The 22,952-nt window shown below is 39.6% G+C and overlaps 1 protein-coding gene and 1 non-coding gene across 2 annotated transcripts in view; one reads left to right on the forward strand and one right to left on the reverse strand.

Annotated features, from left to right (window-relative positions):
• Positions 1–22,952, reverse strand: part of RNF121 (ring finger protein 121) — an 80,474-nt gene that overhangs the window by 45,558 nt on the left and 11,964 nt on the right. Inside the window, exons 2-3 of the mRNA XM_047070933.1 lie at positions 6,943–6,980; positions 3,677–3,818 (exon numbers count right to left, since the gene is read on the reverse strand). Of these exons, the coding sequence (XP_046926889.1) occupies positions 3,677–3,818; positions 6,943–6,980 (180 nt within the window). The remainder of the gene's footprint in view (positions 1–3,676; positions 3,819–6,942; positions 6,981–22,952) is intronic.
• On the forward strand, positions 17,240–17,344 carry LOC124506551 (U6 spliceosomal RNA). The gene has a single exon (XR_006960803.1). It is a non-coding gene; the product is annotated as a U6 spliceosomal RNA (small nuclear RNA).

A 22,952-nucleotide genomic window follows, 5' to 3' on the forward strand; every position in this document is an offset into this window, starting at 1 on the left:
CAAAGTTAGTATTTTAATTAAAGCACAAGAATATCCACTGTACACAAGTTAATAAAAGTTTTTAAAAAACAATCTAGATTACTGCGTAACAGCAGCATAAAGCAGGACATTGCAGATTTCCTTTTCTAATTTTTGAAAAATAAGGGTTTAAGTTTCTCAGTTCAAGATATTTTATTTTTTTTTATTTTTTCAATGTTTTTATTATTTTTATTTTTGAGAGAGACAGAGTGCGAGCAGGGAAGGGGCAGAGAGGGAGGAAGACACAGAATCGGAAGCAGGCTCCAGGCTCTGAGCTGTCAGCACAGAGCCTGATGCAGGGCTTGAACTCACAAACCGCGAGATGATGACCTGAGCCAAAATCAGATGCTTAACTGACTGAGCCACCCAGGCACCCCCAAGATGTTTTATAATGTTAGCATGTCGCTCACCAGTGAAGTTCAGTTTACAAGGTATGGCAGTAATGAGATAACTGTGCATGTTCCTTATACAAATGACTTTGTTAAATTAGTCACATTTCCTTTAAGGATTAACTAATGAATGACATCAGTGGTTTTCTAACACTGGTGAGTCCTATGTTTGTTCCTGAGAAGCAGAGGGTTACCCAACCCTATATCAAGCAGAGCAGCCTCTTAATTGTTTTCCATACTGAGTTGTTCCTTAAGATATTATTTGAAGACAGGATTCCACAGCTTTAAAAAAAAGTACTTACTGAAAACCACTATAGTACATACATGTATTCTCACTTCCTTTAGAGGTTTTTAAAAATCTCTGCAGATTAGCCAGCATTACATAATTAAGATTATCTTTAAATACCAGCATAGAAATACCAAGGGGGTTTTCATTCTACACTTAAGTTTATGAGTGGTCTTATTTTTCCCGGCTCATTTCAACCATCTTGGTAATCCCCATTTTATAGAGAAGGCACTATAATCATACACTGACAAACAAGTGACTTGTCTCAGGTATCAGGGCAAAGTATGACCAGTGTCCAGACATGGAGCCACACCTAGGTGGCTTAGCCTGCTGGATGGTCTCCAGTTCAAAAAGCCTTGGTGTCATGTGGTCACTTAATGCACTGTGACCTGAAGGTACAGATGTCTCTATTTGTGGTACATGTAACACTTGAGCTGGCTATAGGCCAGTAAGGTTCAGAACCTGTGTCTGTTCAAGGGCAAAGATTAGCCTCTCTTCCTCCTACGCTCTAGGTGACCCCTCAGTTCCCTGGTTGCTTTTTGCTTCAAGCAACCTATAGTACAGCAGAAATTATGAAACAGGAAATAAAAGACCTGGATTCAAATCCTGGCTCTATTAGTATTCCCTTCATGCCTCAATTCTCTGGGCCTCAGTTTGTTCATGGTACTTACCTCATGGGCTATTAGGAGGATTAAATGAGATAGAGCAGTTCATATCATGTGAGCTACAGACCCCTGGGCATGTCTGGCCATAATACCAGAGGTATGAAAAAGCATATAATTGAGCAAAAGAACCACTAGGTATTAAGATTAAAAACCCTGGAGTAGGGGCGCCTGGGTGGCGCAGTCGGTTAAGCGTCCGACTTCAGCCAGGTCACGATCTCGCGGTCCGGGAGTTCGAGCCCCGCGTCGGGCTCTGGGCTGATGGCTCAGAGCCTGGAGCCTGTTTCCGATTCTGTGTCTCCCTCTCTCTCTGCCCCTCCCCCGTTCATGCTCTGTCTCTCTCTGTCCCAAAAATAAATAAATTGAAAAAAAAGAATTAAAAAAAAAAAAAACAAAAAACCCTGGAGTAAAATTGTTTGGGTTCAAATAATGGTTTTATCACTAGAGCAAGTTACTTAGCCTTTGTCTCAGTTCCTCATTTGTAAATGGAGAAAAAATTACCTTACTGGATTATTATGGGGATTAGCTAAATATATACACCTAAAATACTTAGAATGTGGCTGGCATAGTAAGAATTCAATAAATACTAGCTATTGTTACTATTATATATGTGATTGTATATTCTTTACAAAGTATTATCATGTGGGTGTTTGCCAAGTTTTTATGTTAAAAAAGGGTTGCCCATGAAAAGATTACAAACTTCTAAGAAAAAAATCCAGTACACTACACCTGCCATGCTCTAATCCACAGTAGTTAAATCTATGATTTTAATCTTTTCAAACCTATTGAGACTTGTTTTGTGGCCTAACATCTGTCCTATCCTGTAGTACAGTCAATGCGCCCTTGAACAGAGTATGTATTCTGCTGTTGTTGGTTAGAGTGTGCCCTTTGGGTCTGTTAGGTCTAATTAGTTTTTAATGCTGCTCAAGTCCACTATTAAGTATTGATATTCTATTTGGTTGCTCTTTCCATTACCAAAAGTAAGGTACTGAACTCTTCAACAATTATTGTACAACTGTCCATCTCTCCCTTCAATTCTGTCAATTTTTGCTTCACATATGTTGGGGCTCCTTTGTTAGGTATGTATGTGTTTATAATTATTGTATCTTCTTGTTGGATTGAACCTTTTATCGATATATAATGTCTTCTATGTCTTGTAAATTTTTTTGATTTAAAGTCTGTTGGTCTGATATTTAATAGCCACCCCAGCTCTCTTTTGATTATCATGTGCATGGAATATCTTTCTCCATCCCTTTATGTTTAATATCTGTGTCTTATGAGTCTCTCATGGTTGGTTTTTTTTTTAATGTTTATTTATTTATTTTTTGAGAAAGAGAAAGAGAGAGGGAGGGAGGGAGGGAGAGGAAGAGAAAACACAAGCGGGGGAGGGGCAGAGAGAGAGGAAGACACAGAATCTGAAGCAGGCTCCAGGTTCTCAGTTGTCAGTGCAGAGCCTGACCCGGGGCTCAAACTCACAAACTGTGAGATCATGACCTGAGCCGAAGTTGGACACTTAACTGACCAAGCCACCCAGGCACCCAGGTTTTGTTTTGTTTTGTTTTGTTTTGTTTTGAAGTTTATTCTGAGAGAGAGATAGCATGCACATATGAGCAGGGGAGGGGCAGAGGGAGAGGGAGAGAGAGAGAGAATCCTAAGCAGGCTCTGCACTGTAAGCACAGAGCCTGATGTAGAGCTCAATCTCACAATGAGATCATGACCTGAGCCAAAATCAAACGTCGGACACATAATTGACTCTTATTATACCACCCAGGCACCCCTCTCATGGGGTTTTTTAAACCAGTCTGACAATCTCTGCCTTTTAATAGAAGAATTTAAACCATTTAAAGTAATTACCAATAAGGGAGGGTTTCCTTCTGCCATTCAGCTATACATTTTCTATATGTTTTATATGTTTTGTTCTTCATTTCCTCAATTATTACTTTTTTTTTTTTTTTTTAAATCTAAATCCTACCTGTAGTATTTACTCGGAGGTTTGGTCTTCCCAATAAAGCAATCACCTCTCCCTCTATTTGAATAGTTTCTGATGAACACCTCCTCATGAATCTGTCCCAAAATGTTTACAAGGGAAGACCTACCTTTTCTGGCCATGGAAGTAGCCTTAGGTTCTATCCCTATTTTCACAATCTGGATTACTTGCCTCTTCAACACACATTTGCCATACGCTCTTCACCATTCATATATAAAGTTTATTACTATTGTCCATTCCCCACCTATATGTGGCCTGGGTTAGGCTGGACCCCAGAATACTAAGGGTCTTTTGATGAATGTCATACAAAGAAGTGAGAGGCAAAGTAGCTTACATTGTAGGAGCGGGGGTGCCTCTGTTTCCACTGTACCAGGAGCAGCTGGGCCACCACCAAAGTAGCGATGAGGATGAGGACCATTTCAGCGTGCATGGCTTCATGGCCACGGTGCTTGGCATGCATGCGTGCGTGCTCAACCCTGAAAGCCAAACAGATGAGGTAAGGCAGGTCAGGGATGGTGTGATGGTAAAATAGCAATGCTTTCCAGGGATATCCCACCATCCCATAGCTCAGAACATATTCTTGTGCTTTGCAGCTGCAAGGTACTGTACAAATTAGAGGATAGAAAAATACACATCTTAGAGAACAGGCATTGGGAGATAGAACCAGAGCTCTGTGGGCCCCAGTCAAAAACTCAGCTACTGGAGTTAAAGGTGGGTTGTCTGCTGCCCACCTGCAAGAGCAGAAACAGCTGACACCTTTCCTGTAGGAAAGAGGTCCCAGGTGAAGCCTGTAGTCACTGCCCATTTCAGTCCTATTTCAACCTGTCACTGGAAGGAGAAAGTAACCCAGAGAAAAGTTTATAGCTATAAAGTCTCATAATGCTACTCAGTGATATTATGACACCAATTAAGAAGTGATACTGCAGATGTGTACTAATTCCAGGGTTAAAGTCTTGCTTTATTTGTCCTACCGTCTCTGTCAGGACCAGGGATTCTGAAAGCTAGTTAATGCCTGAAAAATCTGGACTGCTTCAACTTTATACTAATTCAACAGTGACTACACTATCAGTGTCCACAGGTAAATAGCCTCCTCAAGGGCTCAAGGAAGAGTACAACCGAAAACTCATATAATCTAAGGCAGGCATTCTCTGGTCCAGAGGACTGGCAACAAGTGATTCCCTTGGCCAATACAGGCAAAGAGCTTCCTCTAAGAATGCAAAAGAGTCAATCCTACCATTCTGGTTCAGAGTCAGCCAACACAGAGAAATAAGGAAGGAGTTAGAAAACTAAATATAAATACAGCCTGTAGTCAGGAGCTTTTATGCAAATTCTCCATGCATGGGGATATTAGGGAGAGAGGGATAGGACAACATAAATGGTATCTTCATAGAGTTCCCAGGAGCAATGAGAGACTATGCAAGAAGAACCCAATGGGATGAATTACATAAGAGATAAATGATAAAGCAAAAAGTTAATTGTACAATCTAGATGGTGGGTATAAAGGTGTTTACTGTGTAATTCTTTCAATTTTTCTGAGATTTTTCATAATAAAATGTTAGGGAAGAAACATGGTAGGGGAGTGGGCAGCCAAATGTCAGCAGCCAGCCACAGCACCTAAGGGTTTATCCTAGGTGGGATAATCTGACAAAAAGAAAATATGGAGTATAAGTCAGAAAAACTTAGGTTCAGACATCCATGTGGCCTTGGCCAAGAAAATTCACATCTCTACATCACAATTTCTTCATTTGTCAAAAGGAGTCCATATCTTTGCTGCTTCCCTCATAGGGTTGTTGTGAGGATAAGCTAAACTAAAAGGGCAAAGGGCATTTTAAAAACCTAAAGACTGTGGGGAGTTATAAAGATAACAAGACATAAATTTCTTATTCGCAGACAGTATATGACTGAATGGATGTACACAACAAAAAATCAAAGAAATATCTAGAAAATACCGGAGAAGATCTAGTTCAGGTTCCCACCCAATGCAAACATTATCTTTATAATATTTGTTTGAATACTTCCACTGGCTGAGAACATCTGTCTCTTAAAGTAGTTAGGGAACTATGTGTCTGGCACATTGTAGGTGTTCACATGTGTTATGAAGAAATAAAATTCCAATGTTTTAAGGGCAGAAGTTCACTATACCACAATTATTAAAGCTGTATTGGGGCGCCTGGGTGGCTCAGTCGGTTAAAGCATCCGACTTCAGCTCAGGTCACGATCTCGCGGTCCGTGAATTCGAGCCCTGCGTTGGGCTCTGGGCTGATGGCTCAGAGCCTGGAGCCTGCTTCCGATTCTGTGTCGCCCTCTCTCTCTGCCCCTGCCCCGTTCCCGCTCTGTCTCTCTCTGTCTCAAAAATAAATAAAACGTTAAAAAAAAAAAATTAAAAAAAAAAAAGCTGTCTCTGATAACGAGACAAAATATCTATCTATAGCTTCAATCCGTTGGACCTAATCTTATACTCTGGAACAACAAAGGATATTTTCACTCTTCTTACCCAGCGCTGCTCTTTCAAAGATTTGTCATGATCTTATTTAAAAACAAAAACAAAAACTATCCTCTTCCTACTATCACTTTTCTGTGCCCTTTTAGGCTAATGGTTCTTTTCAACACTATTCATATAATATAATGTGAAAACCATTAAACCTGGTTGCCTTCTTCTAGACATTATCTAGCTAAAGATCTTCTTAATATACAGTGTTTACAATAAAATCAATGTGGACTCAGTGAAGCAGAGCACAGTGGAACTATCACCACCCTAAAGCAGATAATATATTTTTAGAAACATCTTCCAAATTTTGGAATGTTTTGATAGCTGAGGTACAAAACTAGTACATATTAAGCTTACAGTCACCTAAAATCTTGCTGGGTTTGTCATATAAGTTGATATCTTTGCAATTCTCCATTTTTATAATCTAAATGAAGGGGGGTTTTGCACTATTAATAAAGTCTACATGGTTGATTTCAGCTCATTGGTCAGCTACCTTGTGAAGTTTGTGGGGTAAGCACTCTGAAAGTTCTTTACTGATGAGTAATCATGACAATATTTGTTGACTCACTCTGGTTACAAAACATGTTAGTAGCAGAGTTGAGATCAGAAGACACATCTCTCATTTTTCAGCCAGAGCTCTCTGCCCTGTTCATGGATAATGATATTAATGACGATAATCAACTGGAAAGCAGGTGAACACTTACTGGAAGCTTACCACATGCCAGGCATTGTTCTAAGATTTTCACATATATTAATCCCCACAACTACTCTATGCGGTATAGGTACTGTCATAATCTTCATTGTGGAAACTGGTAAAATTAAGGTAGTAAGAAACTAAGTAACTTGCCGAAGATCGCACAGCTAGGAAATGGCAGAACTAGTAGTGTTCAAACCCAAATAAATGGTTTGGTGCAATTACCTATTTACTCCCCAGGACTGAAGGAGCTACTCAGGAGTGACCCAAGTACTGGGAAAGATCCCAAATGACCTGTCTTAATGGTCAAGAGTCACTGCCTCCCCACAGCCAAGTTAGCAAAAGGGAAGATATACAACTCTATTAGTAGGATTAATTTATAGTTTCCAGCCTAAGGGGCCCACACTGTCACACTTACCTCCATTGCTCCTCTGGGGAGAGGTCCGACATATCAACCTGTAGAAAGACACCACAAGAAAAATCCATTACTGTCTGAGAACTATCCCTGCCCAACATAAGGTGCTCATACATTCATCATTATCTTCAAGGAATTACAAGAAGCTTTCAAGTGTCGTAATCTGTATGGAACCTTCCCCAATACTCTATTTCCCACTGATCTCTCCCTTCTCTAACCACTTACTTTGTCTCATGTCTATGACTGACAGTATATTGTATGTATATGCAAGGCAATGAGGATAGGAGAGTAACTCTAACCCCTAAGATGTTCACAGCCTTGTCAGGAAGTCACACATATATACAGAAAATTTCTTTATTATATGCTGAGGACTAGTTAGAGAAGAATAAAGAAATGGCTTCTGATCCAATCTGGGGTGTTATAGATTGGCAAGACTTCCCAGAGGAGATGTGAAATATCATCCAGATGAAAAAATAAGAGAAATAAATGTTCCAGGCAAAGGGACTAACATAAACATGAAGGAATAAAGTTGCAGAGCATACAAATAAATGAGTATGGCTAGAGCAAAAAGTATGAATCAGAATTAGTGGGAGATGAAGCTAAATAAAATATTTTGTCATATAATGCTGTTTGAGTCTAACTGGCTTTATGGCATCAGGCAAAACATTAGACTAGGGTGAACTAAGCTTCAGTCTCTGCTCTGTTATTAACTAGTAGTATGGCCTTCCAACTTCAACGTTCTGGTTCTATTTGTTAGTCTTGTCCTTTTAGAACAGGGTTTCTCAACCTTGACATTAGGGATATTTGAGACTGGTTCATTTTTTTGGTGGGGTGGGGAGTTCTCTGTACACTGTAGGATGTTTTAGCAGCATCCCTGGCCTCCACCCTCTAGATGCCAATAGCATCTCCACAGAAGCAACAATGTCTACAGACATTGTAAAATGTCCCCTGTGGAAAGAAAACTGCCTCCAGTTGAAAACCACTGCCCAAAAATAAACTCTTTGAGTTCAGGACTCAAGTCTTCTGCTTCCTTGCAGCCACACAAAAGCATACCCAAGTGTCAGTACATAAGTCAAAAACATTACTTTCATACATTCTTTTACTGACCTGAGCTGAAAATGTTTCTTGATGTCGAGAGGAGAGACAATTCTCAAATGTATCAATCAACAAATATTCTTTTAGTACCTATGATGTTCAAGGCCCAATTTCCCACTGTTCCTATGATAATTTCAGAAAAGTACTTTACATGGAATGTTTGATTTAAAATGGGCAGAACTCTCCTACTGAGTCAAATCAGCACATATTTACCAGGCATCCTTTTATGTGTGTGTATTGTGTACTCCCATCACTCTTTAGGGAGGGCTTTCTGATTTCTACATGTCCCAGCTAAGTTAAAACAAAACAAAACAAAAACAACAACAACATCTCAAGGCTTCACCCAGCCAATCAGGATAATGAAGTCAACCACCTCCTCTCTTTTCCTAATTCACACAATGCCTCACAGAATATATTCAGGTGTCCTGACTCAGGCTTTCATCTCCCCCAGAAAAAAAGAGGCCCCAGAGTATCCCAGAAGGACAAGTGGATATAAGAAATGGAAACGCCCGGGGTGCCTGGGTGGCTCAGTCAGTTAAGTGTCTGACTTTGGCTCAGATCATGATCTCACGGTTCATGAGTTCGAGTCCCACATCGGGCTCTGTGCTGACAGCTCAGAGCCTGGAGCCTGCTTCCAATTCTGTGTTTCCCTCTCTCTCTGCTCCTGCCCTGCTCACACTCTGTCTCTGTCTCTCAAAAAGTGAATAAACATTTTAAAAAATTAAAAAAAAAAAAAAAAGAAAAGAAATGGAAATACTCATTTGGGCAATACCTGAGCAGACAATTAAGGACCATATTTCTAAAGAAACAATCCATATGGTTTCACACTACGTATCAAAACTCTTTTCCTTTTTTCCAACTTGAACCTGCATCTTGCCAAACCAGTCTGTTCACTGTCCCAAAACACATGGGTCTCATTCCTGTCTCTAGCCTTTGCATATCCTTCCTTTTGATTGCCATGTCTCCCTCTCTTTTTTCCCATCCAAGTCCAACTTGTCCTTTGAGGAACCAGCTGCAATTTCACCTTCTCTGGAGAAGCCTTCCCTGATCCTCTAGCTTAGTGAATTTGGCCCTCTGGTTTTCTCAAGCATGGATTTTTCTCCTTCTCACTCAAAGTGTGGTACAAAGGCTAGTGTCAACTTTATCTGGGTGCTTGTTAGAAATGCAGAATCTCAGGCATCACTCCAGACCCACTGAATCAGAATTCTTAAAAAAAAAAAAAAAAAAAAAAAAAAAAAAAGTTTATTATAAGCGTGAGTGCATGAGCATGGGGAGAGGCAAAGAGAGTAGAGAGAGAGAGAACCCAAAGCAGGCTCTGTGCTGTCAGTGCAGAGCCTGACACAGGGCTTGATCCCACAAACCATGAAATCATGACCTGAGCCGAATGAAGAGTTGCATGCTTAACTGACTGAGCCACCCAGGCACCCGCAGAATCCTCCTTTTAATAAGATCTCCAGATGATCTGTATGCACATTAAATTTTAGAAGCACTGTTCCATGCCATTCATTCATAGTCTTATGTTATCTTAGACATGATTGCCAAGTGATCTGCTTCTTAAGGCAGGACCAGCATTAAGGTCGGGGTAAGCAAGGGACCTAGGGCTCAAAATTTAAGGAGGCACTCACTGTCAGGTACTAATCCTCCACTTGCATGACCTTGAAAGTGAGTGTCTCCTTAAAGTTTGCACCCTAAGTGCCTCGTTTGCTTCACTCTATTCCTAGCCTGCTTTTGTGTAACTTGCTCCCATCCCATAAACCTGGAAGATCCCACAGCGCCAAGGAGAATACACAGCTTTGTGTCTTTCAAGGAGAACAGAACAGAGCTGAGCATATATTAAGCACTCAGTGAGTACTAAAGGAATTGAACACAATTCTCTACAATATGATAATAAGTATGCTGACAAACCAGCACCTTACCTGGAGATGCTTAAATGGGAGTATAAACAAACACTTGAAAAGTACTCAATAAGCATCTGGGAAAGAAGTATTCATTTGACACCAGGAAGCACCCAGAAAATCATGTTTAAAAAACTCTATGTCAAAACAAAACAAGACAAGACAAAACCAAGACAACATAACTACATGTTCAAAGAAGCCAGACAAGTCTATTGAAGGAAAAACTAAGGAAGATCCAAAGAACTAGGCCAGACACAGGGGTGCCCCTCCATGAGATAGTGGTCAAGCATGCTACTGTCCATATAGTCTATACTGTCTCTCCATCTGGAAAATAAAGAATAAGACTTCTGATTTCATTGTGGGGCTGTGAACGTAAGAACATTCCAGATCACCATGCGATTTCATTGCCTTTCCTCCTGGGAGAGTGGAAGTACTTTATAAAGTAACAGGAGAGGCTGGGGAACCAAATGCTGGTGAAGCACAGAACAGTAATGCTTTCAGAGCCTCAGAGAAAACAGCTCAGAAAGGCAAACACTAAGGCTGAGATTGGACTTGGACTTACAGGACCATTTAGCACTTCATGGAGTACTGTGAATCCTAAGAGTAAAGATATGATTTGGCTTTAATATTTGCCTCCTGAACCAAGCGATTATTTACATTACGTACAAACTGGTCTTCAAGTGCAAGTGGAAAGACAAGGAAAGCTCTAAACTACAACTATAATTAACCTGTACCATCTGGAAATACAGCTTTATTTGCTCCCTCATTAATGAGTTTATTCATCTGGGTCCAAGAAGACAGTCTTGATTGTGCCCTGTCCAGAGCTCAGGTTAGCTAACTAGGGAGGCTCTCTAGGCATGGTTACTGATTGATGGGCTCACATCCAACTCCCAAGACCCACATACAGAATGTTTTCTTGCCAACCAATCACCCCCCTCCTAGAAGCTCACAAGGCACCTAGTTATGCCAATCTACCTAAGTCCAGATTTGAAAGAATAAACCAAAATGTCAGGCAGAGGGCAAGAGAAAATTTCATAAAAATGGAAAATGCTCAGGTGTAAAAGACTCAGGGACCTACCCATGTAACCCCACAAATAGGCCTCCTGTCCCACCCCCTCAAGTATCAGATTCCCTCTGGTCTCTGAGTCTTTACACAGGCTAGTTACTTTGTCCATTAATGCCCTCTGTTCCACCAAACCAATTCTGCCTTGGTACAAAATGCTGGCCAAATCATCCTGGCTCCAGGAAGGCTCTTTAGACTGACCCCATTCAATGAAGAAACAAATATCCTCTACTGCCTTGCTAAGCATGGGGCATAGTCCAGCAGCATCAGCACTGTGAGAGGTTATTAAGAAACAGAATCTCAAGACTCCATCCCAGACCTCCTGAATCAGAATCTACACTTAATAAGATAGCCAGATAATTCATACGCCCATTAAAGCATTGCTACTGCTGCTATTACATCCCAGCACTCACATTCCACAATGTGTCCAAAGACATATACTTCTATGCACCTGATTATTCTAATAACAACTTTTCCGAGATCTAATTCACATACCATAAATTCATCCACAGTCCTTTTCGGTATATTCACAGAGTTGTGCCACCATCACCATTGTGTAAGTTGGAAACATTTTACCACCACAAGAAGAAACCACATACCAGTTAGCAGTCACTCTCCATCCTCCCCCAGCCCAAGAAAACACTCATTTACTTTCTGTCTCTATCTATAGATTGCCTATTCTAGACATTTCATAAAAATGGGATCATACAGTATGTGGTCTTTTGAGATTGGCTTCTTTCACTTAGCATGTTTTCAATGTTCATCAGGTTGTAGCATGTATTGTAGTTAATTCCTTTTTATTGCCAAATAACACTGCACTGTATGGATATACTACATTATATCTATCCACTCAACAGTTAATGGACATTTGGGTTGTTTATACTTTCTGGCTATTAAAAATAATACTGTTACGACATTCATTTACAAGCTTTTGTGTAGACATGTTTTCATTTCTCTTGAGGATATATACCTAGGAGTGAAACTGTTAGGTCATATGGTAACTCTATGCTTAACCTTTTGAAGAACTGCCAAACTGTTTTTCACAGCAGCTGCACCATTTTACATTCCCACCAGCACTGCGTGAACGTTCCAATTTCTCCACATCCTCAACAATACTTGTTATTCTCTTTTTCATAAATGCATCCAAGTGGGTGGGAAATGGTTTCGCTATGTGATTTCAATTTTGCATTTCCCTAATGGATAATGACGCTGAGCATCTTTTCATATGTTTATTGGCCATTTATATATCTTAACTTTGGAGAAAAGTTTATTCAGACCTTTGTCCATTTTTTAAAAATAGACTTTTTTGGAGGATTTTTAGGCTCACAGCAAAACTGAACAAAAAATACAGAGTATGCCATATATCCCCTCCACCCAAATACACATAGCCTCCCCCATTATCAACATCCCCCACCAGAGTAGTACATTTGTCCCAACTGATGAATCTACACTGACACATCATTTCACCCGAAGTTCAGTTTACCTTAACAAACATATAACCTATAAGGACATGTACACAACATTCAAGTATACAGAGTAGTTTCACTGTCCTAAAAATTCTGTGTTCTGCTTATTTATCATTCCATCCTCCCCTAATCCCTAGCAAATACGTATCTTTTTACTGTCTCTATGGTTTTGCCTTTTCTAGAGTGTCATATAGTTAAAATCATATGTAGCCTTTTTACATTTGCTTCTTTCACTTAGTAATATGCATTTAAGACTCCTCTGTTTTTTCATGGTTTGATTGCTCATTTCTTCTTAATGAATAATATTCCATTGTCTGGATGTACCACAGTTTATTTATCCACTCACCTACTGAAGGATATCTTGGTTACTTCTAACATTTGGCAACTATGAATAAAGCTGCTATAAACGACTGTGTGGACGTAATAGTGTGTTTAATTTTGTTCTTCTCCTTTAATACTGTATTGGCTATTCTGGGTCTTTTGCCTCTCCATATAAAGTTTAGAATCAGTTTGTCAATATCCACAAGGTAATTTGCTGGGATTCTGACAGGCATTGCACTAAATCTGTAAATCAAGCTGGGAAGAACTGACATCTTGACAACATTGAATCTTCCTATACCTAAACTTGGAATATCACTCCATTTAAATAGTTCTTCTTTAATATTTTGATCAGAGCTTCATAGTTTTTCTCATATAGATCCTATAAACATTTTGCTAGATTTATACTAGTATTTATGCTAGGATGTCATTTTCATGGAGCTAAAGTAAATGGTATTGTTTGTTCTTTTTTTTTAATTTTTAACATTTATTTATTTCTGAGAGACAGAGAGACAGAGCATGAGAGGGGGAGGAGCAGAGAGAGAGGGAGACAGCTAATCTGAAGAAGGCTCCAGGCTCTGAGCCATCAGCACAGAGCCCGACACGGGCCTCGAACTCGCGAACCCGTGAGATCATGACCTGAGCTGAAGTCGGCCTCCCAACCAACTGAGCCACTCAGACGCGCCGGTATTGTGTTTTTAATTTCAAATTCCACTTGTTCATTGCTGATATATATATATAGGAAAGCAATTGGCTCTTTTTATATTAACCTTGCTAGATTTATATCATCCTGAAACCTTGCTATAATAGTTCCAGATTTTTTGTTGACATTTTTGGATTTTCTACATAGACAGTTATGTCATCTGTGAACAAAGATGGTTTTATTTCTTCCCTCCAAATCTGTATACATTTTACTCCCTTGTCTTACTGTATTAGCTAGGCCTTCCATACAGTATGATGTTGAAAAGCATGGTGAGAGGAGACACCATTTACGTTGCTCTTAACCTTACTGCGAAAGCTTCAAGTTTCTCACCATCAAGTATGATGTTAGCTGCAAATTTTTTTTGTAGACATTCTTCATCAATTTGATGAAGTTACTCTCTACTTTTAGTTTTCTGAGAATTTTTATCTTTTTTTTTTTTTTTTAATTTTTTTTAAAATTTTTTTTTTTCAACGTTTATTTATTTTTGGGACAGAGAGAGACAGAGCATGAACGGGGGAGGGGCAGAGAGAGAGGGAGACACAGAATCGGAAACAGGCTCCAGGCTCTGAGCCATCAGCCCAGAGCCTGACGCGGGGCTCGAACTCACGGACCGCGAGATCGTGACCTGGCTGAAGTCGGACGCTTAACCGACTGCGCCACCCAGGCGCCCCCTTTTTTTTTTTTTTAATTTTTTTTTTCAACGTTTATTTATTTTTGAAGAGCTTTTTCTGTATCTATTCATATATTTATGTAATTTTTCTTCTTTAGCCTATCAATGTGATGGATTACATTAAATGATTCTCAAACGCTGAATCAACTTGCACATGTGGGATAAATCCCACTCGGTCATGGTGTATGATTCTTTTTATACACTGTCAGATTTGTTAATATTTTATTGATGGTTTTTAAATTGATGTTCGTAAGAGACATTGGTTTGTACTTTCTTGAATTGTCCCCTCATTCATTTATAATACTAGTAACTTGTGTCCTCTTTTTTTCATAGTTAGCCTGGTTACAGACCTACCAGTTGTATCAATTTTTTCAAAGAATCAGATTTTGATTTTGTTGATCTTCTCTACTGATTTCCTATTTTCAATCCATTGATTTCTACCCTGTTTTTCATTATTTCTTTTCTACTGCTTACTTTGGTTTTAATTAGCACTTTTTTCTAGGTTCCAAAGATGAATCCATAGGTGATTGATTCTAGATCTTTCTTTCCTCTAAGCCTGCTTTTCCTGCATCCCACAAATTTTGGTAAGTTGAGTTTCCATTTTCATTTAGTTCAAATATACTTAAATTTCTCCTGAGATTTCTTCTTCAATCCATGTGTTATTTAGAAGTGTGTTGTGTGATCTTCAAATATTTGTGGATTTTTTTTTAATGTTTGTTTATTTTTTGAGAGAGAGAAAGCACAAGAGAGGGAGGGGTAGAGAGAGGGAGGGAAATGCAGAATCTGGAGCAGGTTCCAGGCTCCAAGCTGTCAGCACAGAGACTGATGCAGGGCTCAAACTCATAAACTGTGAGATCATGACCTGAGCTGAAGTCAGATGGTTAACTGAGCCAGCCAGGCACCCCAAGTATTTGTGGATTTTCTTTCTCTTCTTGAATTCCAGCTGAATTCCACTGTGCTCTGACAATGTGTTCCTATTCTTTTAAATTTGTTGTGTTTTATAGAAACTTTGTGGTCTACCTTGGTGAATGTTTCATGAAAACTTGAGAAGGTCAATCTATTCTGCTGTTGTTAAATGAAGCAGTCTACAGATGTCCATTATATCCAGTTGATTGACAGTGTTAACTGAATTTAGCTATGTACTTACAGACTTTCTGATGGCTGAATCTGTCCATTTCTGACAGAGGAATGCTAAGCCCTGTAACTATAATCTGGATTTGTCTACTTCCGGTTGCAGTTCTATCAGCTTTCACTTCACATGTTTTGACATGCTGCTGTTAGGTATATACACATTGAGGACTGTTACGTCTTCTTGGAGGATGGACTTTTATCACTACATAATGCCCCTCTTGATCCCCAATAACTTTCCTTGCTCTGAGGTCTGCTCTGTCTGAAATTAATATAGCTAGTCTTACCTTCTTTTGATTAGTATTAGTATGCTATATCTCTCTTTTTTCATTTAATTTTATATGTATCCTTTTACTTAAAAAGGGGCTTCTTGTAGGCAATATATAGCAGATCTTTTTTTTCATCCACTATGACAATCTTTCAGTTAGTGCATTTTTTTAAGCTTATTTGAGAGAGAGTGCGCACATGTGAGCAGGAGAGGGGCAGAGAGAGGGAGAGAGAACCCCAAGCAGGCTCCATGACATCAGCACAGAACCCGACTCAGGGCTCGAACCCATGAACCTTGAGATCATGACATGAGCTAAAATCAAGAGTCAGACATGTAACCAACTGAGCCACCCAGGCACCCCAGAATTGTGTGTGTGCGCGCGCGCGTGTTCATATACACATATATGTTTAAGTTTATTTATTTTGAGAGAGACAGTATGGGAGGAACAGAGAGAGAGAATTCCAAGCAGGGTCCACACTGTCAGCATAGAGCCCGATGCGAAGCCTGAACTCACAAACCGTGATACCATGACCTGAGCTGAAACCAAGAATTGGATGCTCAACCAACTAAGCTATCCAGGAGCCCCTGAATTATTTATATTTTTATTGTTGGGCTGTAAAAGTTCTTTACATATTTTCTGGATACTTATCTGATGTATGACTTATAAGTCAGATAAGTCTCTTATCTGATATATGACTTCCAAATATTGTCTCCCATTCTGTGGTGTGTCTTTTTACTTTCTTGATAGCATCCTTTGCAACACAAAAGTTTCTCACTTTGGTAAGTCCAACTTATTTACTTTTTCTTTAACTGCTTATGCTTTTGGTATCATATCTAAGAAGATTTCATGATTTGGTCATAATTTATGACTATGTTTTCTTCTAAAATTTTTATAGTTTTATTTATATTTAGGTCACTGGTCCATTTTGAGTTAATTTTTTTATATGGTATGAGATAGGAGTCAACTTCATTCTTTTACATGTGGCTAGCTAACTGTCTCAGCACCATTTGTTGAAAAGACAATTCATTCCCAATGTGCACCTAATTCTTCACACTGGCTCTTAATTCTGGAAGATGGTGCAACACCCTTGTTTTCCACATCATTTTCTCAAGTGTCCCCACAGCTCTATAAACTTTGCTGACAGAACCTCAGAAAAATCCAAAAGATAGCTGAAGAACTGTATATAATACCATAAATAAATAAGTAAAAAAATAAGCAAACAAATAAGGCCTCAAAGCTATCTGTGAGATCTGAGACATTTATTCATTTATTCAATCTCATTTGAGGTACTCCTGTTCTAAATGTGCAGGTCCAGGGCTAGGCATGGGGATGTACAGATGAACCAGACTTTTTTCTTGCCGTTGAGAAGACAGATAAAAAATAAAATAATTAGGCTGTTTTAAAAGTATGAATTTACTTAGCCCAGGGAGCACAATTGTTTCCACTCTACAGAAGGCACAGATAAGATATAAAGGAGAGTAATGACTCACTGAATATCATAGTTGCCAAGAGTGATGGGGAAAGGGTCACAGAGCTTATGGGAGAAATCAGAGACAGAGCTTAGGGCCTCAAATGACCAAATCAATGACTAGCTACAAAGTCCTCCTACGGTCACATTATGATTGTCATGGGCCCCAAGTACTTCTGCCTTTGTAGGCTCCTTCCTCCATTAAAAAAAAAAAAATATTTAAAAATGCTCACTTCAGCAGCACATATACTGAAACTGGAATACAGAGAGGAGTAGCATGGCCCCTGCACAAGAAAAATATATTTTATGACTGCATTACTATAAAGATGTATAATCCAAGCTGGACTGTATTCATTTTTTTCTTATTATTAAAGGAAATTAAGACATTTTTGTGGGTCCCTGGGCACTGTCCCTAATGGATAAGTCAGTTGTGGGTCCTGCTGTAACCCCATAGCTATGGACCAAGTGTTTTCTCCCCAGCTGCCAAGTCTTTGCTCTACTGCTTGTAAGATTTTCTCCTCTATTGAGCCTATCTGATCAATCAGCCTGAGTTTGAAGTTCACACTAAATCTTACACACTGCCTAAATCCACAATAAAAGGTAACCTCACTCCACTGGTATGAGCACTATAAAGTCACTGAAAAATCACTTGACAATAATGTGTATTCTGTGTTCAAAAAAGGTTCAGATACATTCATGAATGATCATACCCCAAAAAAGAAAGACATGTCATTGACCTGCAAACACCAAAGTCATGGGAAGCACATAGCTGGCATCTTGAAAGTAGCCAATAAATGTTTATTCATTCATTCAATCAAAAGACAAGCATAAAACAAAGTCTATTCCTTTATAAAACTTACCTTCTAATAAGAAGACAGATAATAAACACATATAAGCATATACACACACACACACAGATATGTATACATATATATGTACATATATGTGAATATATATATATGTATATAAATAAATAAAATAAATTCTGGTAGTGTCATGAAGGAAAATAAAGCAGGAAAAGAGAAGAAAGTGAAAAAGGAGACTGTTTTGTTGACTACATTGTAGATACTCGCTTCCCCCAAAAGGTTTCCAACAAGAGAACATGCTGGGTGAGACAGCCGTTATACTTAGCCCATGTGGTAGGTCTTATTTCCTTGGGTTTTATCTCATTCCCACTTTTCACCCCAAGAAATGGCTTTAGGGCAACAACTACCTTTCTCAGTGAAGAGAAAAACATTTGTAGGTCCTACTAATCCACCACAGGTGGATATGTCACCACAGGTGCTATATGTCAATGAATAGGAAACTTCCTCAGTGACTCAATTTCCCCATATATACAATGAGGGGGTTGGCTTAGGTGATTTTTGAGGTCCTTTAAAGCTAAAATGCTGTAATAATTCTACCAAATCTAACTCCAAAGCTTCAGAGTCAGCTCTAATATTTTGACTTTCCAAACTGCCACAGTTTCCTTTAGTTACCATACAACTAAAAACAAAATGCCTTCAGTGTGGTGAGCTGTAATTTAACAGGATGCTACCAAATTACATCAATGAAACTTTAACAAATGATTACCACAGGCATGCATCAGGAATATCCATCACCAGGGGATGGCTTCTTGTCCTTGCTTCAAGTACCTGCTAACTGTAAAGGGCCCTAACCTCTGGAACCCCATCCACCAGGACAAACTTGGTATTTCAGAGGTCTCAGTTGATCCTTTCAAGTTAGAGATGGATTAACCATGCAGCTAAAGACTTCATTCTTTCGCAAAAACTAGAGACGAATAAGCCCAACCTTTGCCCTTGAGGTATTCAGTTGGGGGGGGGGGGGAGGAGACAGGACACAACAGACTATTAAACATAACATAGTATGATAAGGACAACCACTGACATTTAAACAAAGTGCTACTTAAGTGCAGAGAAAAGAGATATTAGCTAGCTCCTGAACCTGATATGAATACAACATACCAGGAGGGCTGCCTCTTCTATCTTGTAGGGACAGATGCTCTGGTCTGCTGGGTGATTAGGACAAGTGAAATACCAAGGTTCACACAGGCTCTCCATATTTGTAGCTCTCCATTCTCCTCTCATTCACAATCTTCTTAAACTCCATAGCCTTGTCAAGAATTCAAGGCCAATAGGGGGCACCTGGGTGGCGCAGTCGGTTAAGCGTCCGACTTCAACCAGGTCACGATCTCGCGGTCCGTGAGTTCGAGCCCCGCGTCGGGCTCTGGGCTGATGGCTCAGAGCCTGGAGCCTGTTTCCGATTCTGTGTCTCCCTCTCTCTCTGCCCCTTCCCCGTTCATGCTCTGTCTCTCTCTGTCCCAAAAATAAAATAAAAACGTTGAAAAAAAAAATTAAAAAAAAAAAAAAAAGAATTCAAGGCCAATAAACCAAAGTGCAACTACCTCACTTTTAAAACAGACCTCATAAATCAGCTGGAAATCATGCAGACATTGGATCTACTTAGGCAAACTGTAAGGCCTGATATAGACAGCACACTTTGAGCAAGAAAGTGGAAGCAGGTGTTGGTTGTAACAACTGCTATGGCTGCTATCTGCTCATCACCCCCACCCCTCCTACCATCACCAGAAAGTATATCTTGCAGGCCAGCTGAGTTGGGAAGCTTTTTCAGTGAAACTTTTCAAATATATATAAAAGTAGAAGGAATAGTTTAATGACCTCTTTCTCATTCAACAATTATCAAACTTGGGGCACCTATCATTCTTTGGTTCTTAAATTCCTTTCCCATCAAATTCATACTTCTCAGACTAGCCTCCTCCCTCTCTCACTCTTTCCTACACGCATTCCAGCCTCCTACATACTCTAAACCTTTCTACCCATTCTTTTAAAACCCAATCCATATGCCACCTCTTTCAGAAACCCTTCCAGAGCAGAACTATCCTTCCTACAAACTCCTTAAAGCCTTTACTTGCTAGCCACATCTACCCACCTATGGAATCTCCCTTGAATTTTTCATTGCCACACCTCCTAAAGTTCAGACTTTATCCCTTGCTCTTTCCTAGGATATTGTAGTGACCTCCAAGATCATCTCCCTGACTCTAATCTTGCCAGAACAGATTCATAACATAAGAGCAGCCACAGTGATCTTTATTAGACACACAACTGAGTATATCAGCCCCCTACTTAAAGAGACCTTAATGACTTTCTATTGTCTTTGGATTAAAGCCCAAACTCCTTTGTATGACATATAAGGTACTTCATAATCTGGTCCAACCAGCTATTTATCTCACCAGTCTCCCCCAAATGGCTTGTACTCCAGACACAATCCAGGAATGAACCACCTACCATTCTAACATGCTCTTCCCTTTTATACCTTGGTGCTTTGGCCAGTGCCATCTTCTCTCCTTAGAATTCTTTCCTCATCTTCACTGTCCATCTCTATTCACTCTCAAAGATGCAGTTCAAGTATTACCTCCTTCAAAAGATATTCTCCAACTTTATACATTCACACTGCATTCAACAACTGTTAGGTGAGCATATGTTGAACGCTAGACTGGAAATACAATAATAAATAACAGCTCTCACTCTCAAGATACTTAAGAGTCTAATAGATTTCCTCAGGTGAAGTGTTCCTCTTCTGCAGAAATTTGCAATTTGTACATTATCTCCAAGGTCACATTTATTACTTTTTATACTTGTTTCTGAGTCTGTTTCCATAACTAAACTCTAATCATCTTCAGGTCAAGGATCTTTTCTTTTTTTAAAAGCTTGTTGAGGAACAGCATCCATTTTAGGTGGACAATTGAATGTTCGTATATTTACAGGGGTGTGCAACCATCTTTTTTAATCTATTTTTTAATTTTAACTTTAGTTTTATTTTGAGAGAGAGACAGAGAGCAAATGGGGGGAGGGGCTAAGAGAGAGGGAGAGAGAGAATCCCAATAGGCTGCACTGTGTCAGCACAGAGCCTGATGTGGGGCTTGAACCTACGAACTGTGAGATCAAAACCTGATCTGAAACCAAGAGTCAGACACTTAACCAACTGAGCCACCCAGGTACCCCCGTGCAACCATCTTATTTTAAATCATTTCTATCACTTTAAAAACAAACCTCATGTTCATCTCATCTGCAACACCCCAGACCTAATCAACCACTAATCTACTTTATTTCTCTATAGATTTGCCTCTTTTGGATGTTTCATATAAATGAAATCATACAAAATGCAGTTCTGACTGGCTTCTTTCAGACACCATAATGTTTTTTTAAAATTTTTTTTTTTCAACGTTTATTTATTTTTGGGACAGAGAGAGACAGAGCATGAACGGGGGAGGGGCAGAGAGAGGGAGACACAGAATCAGAAACAGGCTCCAGGCTCTGAGCCATCAGCCCAGAGCCTGACGCGGGGCTCGAACTCACGGACCGTGAGATCGTGACCTGGCTGAAGTCGGACGCTTAACCGACTGCGCCACCCAGGCGCCCCTAGACACCATAATGTTTTAAGGATCATCCATGTTCTAGCATGTATCAGTAGCTCACTCCTTTTTCTCGCCAAGTAATATTCCACCATATGGATATACATTTTATTCATCCATTCGGCAATTGAGGGACATTTTGGTTGTTTCTACTTTTGGGCTATTATGAAAATATTGCTAAGAACATTTGTGTACAAGCTTTTGTGTGGACACATGTTTTTATTTCTAAAGTATATATCTTAGGAGAGGAATTGCTGGGTCATATGGTACTTCTATGCTTAACCTTTTGAGGAACCATGAAACTGTTTTCCACAGCTGTTGCACCCCTTTACATTTCTACTAGCAGTGCATGAAGGTGCCAGTATCTCCACCTCCTTGACAACACTTGTTATTATGTCTTTTTTTATTATAGTATCATGGTGAGTATGAAGTGGTATCTCATTGTGTTTTTTAAAAAAAATTTTTTTTAATGTTTATTTATTATTGAGAGACAGAGAGAGACAGAGCATGAGCATGGGAGGGGCAGACAGACAGGGAGACACAGAATCTGAAGCAGGCTCCAGGCTCCAAGCTGTCAGCACAGAGTCTGACGCAGGGCTCAAACTCACAAACCGCGAGATCATGGCCTGAGCTGAAGTTGGACGCTCAACTGACTGAGCCATCCAGGCGCCCCTCATTGTGGTTTTGATTTGCATTTCTCTGATGACTAATGATATTTAACTTCTTTTCAGGCACTTATTGGCCATTTGTATACTTTCTTTGGAGAAAAGTCAATTCAGATCATTTGTCCATTTCTTATTGGGTTATTTATCTCTCTCTTGTTGAGTTGTGAGAGGTCTTTATATATCCTGAATGTAAGTTCTTCATCAGATATACTATTTGCAAATATTTTCTCCTATTTAGCAATCTTACTGGATGTGAACTGGGTGTGAGCATCACTTGAATCTTACTTTCCTTTGTTTCAAAGAACTAGCCTGTAATCTGGTACAATGTATGTGTTCAATAAATGTTAGATGGATGTTATGCCTTACTCGTTCAGCATCCCCCTCTTACTTCACAACTAGCACTAGACACAAACAAAGCACATGCTTCGGAAATAAACAGAGACTGAGTAACAGTCTCGAACAAACAGTGGGGATGATGTCAAATAAAATAGCCAAACAGAATTTTTCACATTTCTTCTCCCCCACCTAAGACTTCTCCTTTGGTCCTTCCTATTTTAATACATATACCATCAACCATGGCGTTGCCAATTACTTAAAGCAAAACAAATCCCAAAACGTGGAAGTCAAGCTTATTTTCCTTCCCTTCTATCTGATATCCAATCCACCAGCAAGTCCTGTAGGCTCTACTTCAAAACATATTCTAAATTCATCCACTTCTCCCCATCATCTATGCTACCGCACCCCCAACACTATCAGGTCTCACCTGAACTACTGCAAATCTCCTAACAGCTCTTCTTGAATGCCCCTTACAATGCATTCTCCTTAAAGCAGCCAGAAAGAT

The sequence above is a fragment of the Lynx rufus genome, unplaced genomic scaffold, assembly GCF_022079265.1.
Source record: "Lynx rufus isolate CCGP_SWC_20201006 ecotype Redwood Valley unplaced genomic scaffold, mLynRuf1.p SCAF_9, whole genome shotgun sequence".
Taxonomy (NCBI): domain Eukaryota; kingdom Metazoa; phylum Chordata; class Mammalia; order Carnivora; family Felidae; genus Lynx; species Lynx rufus.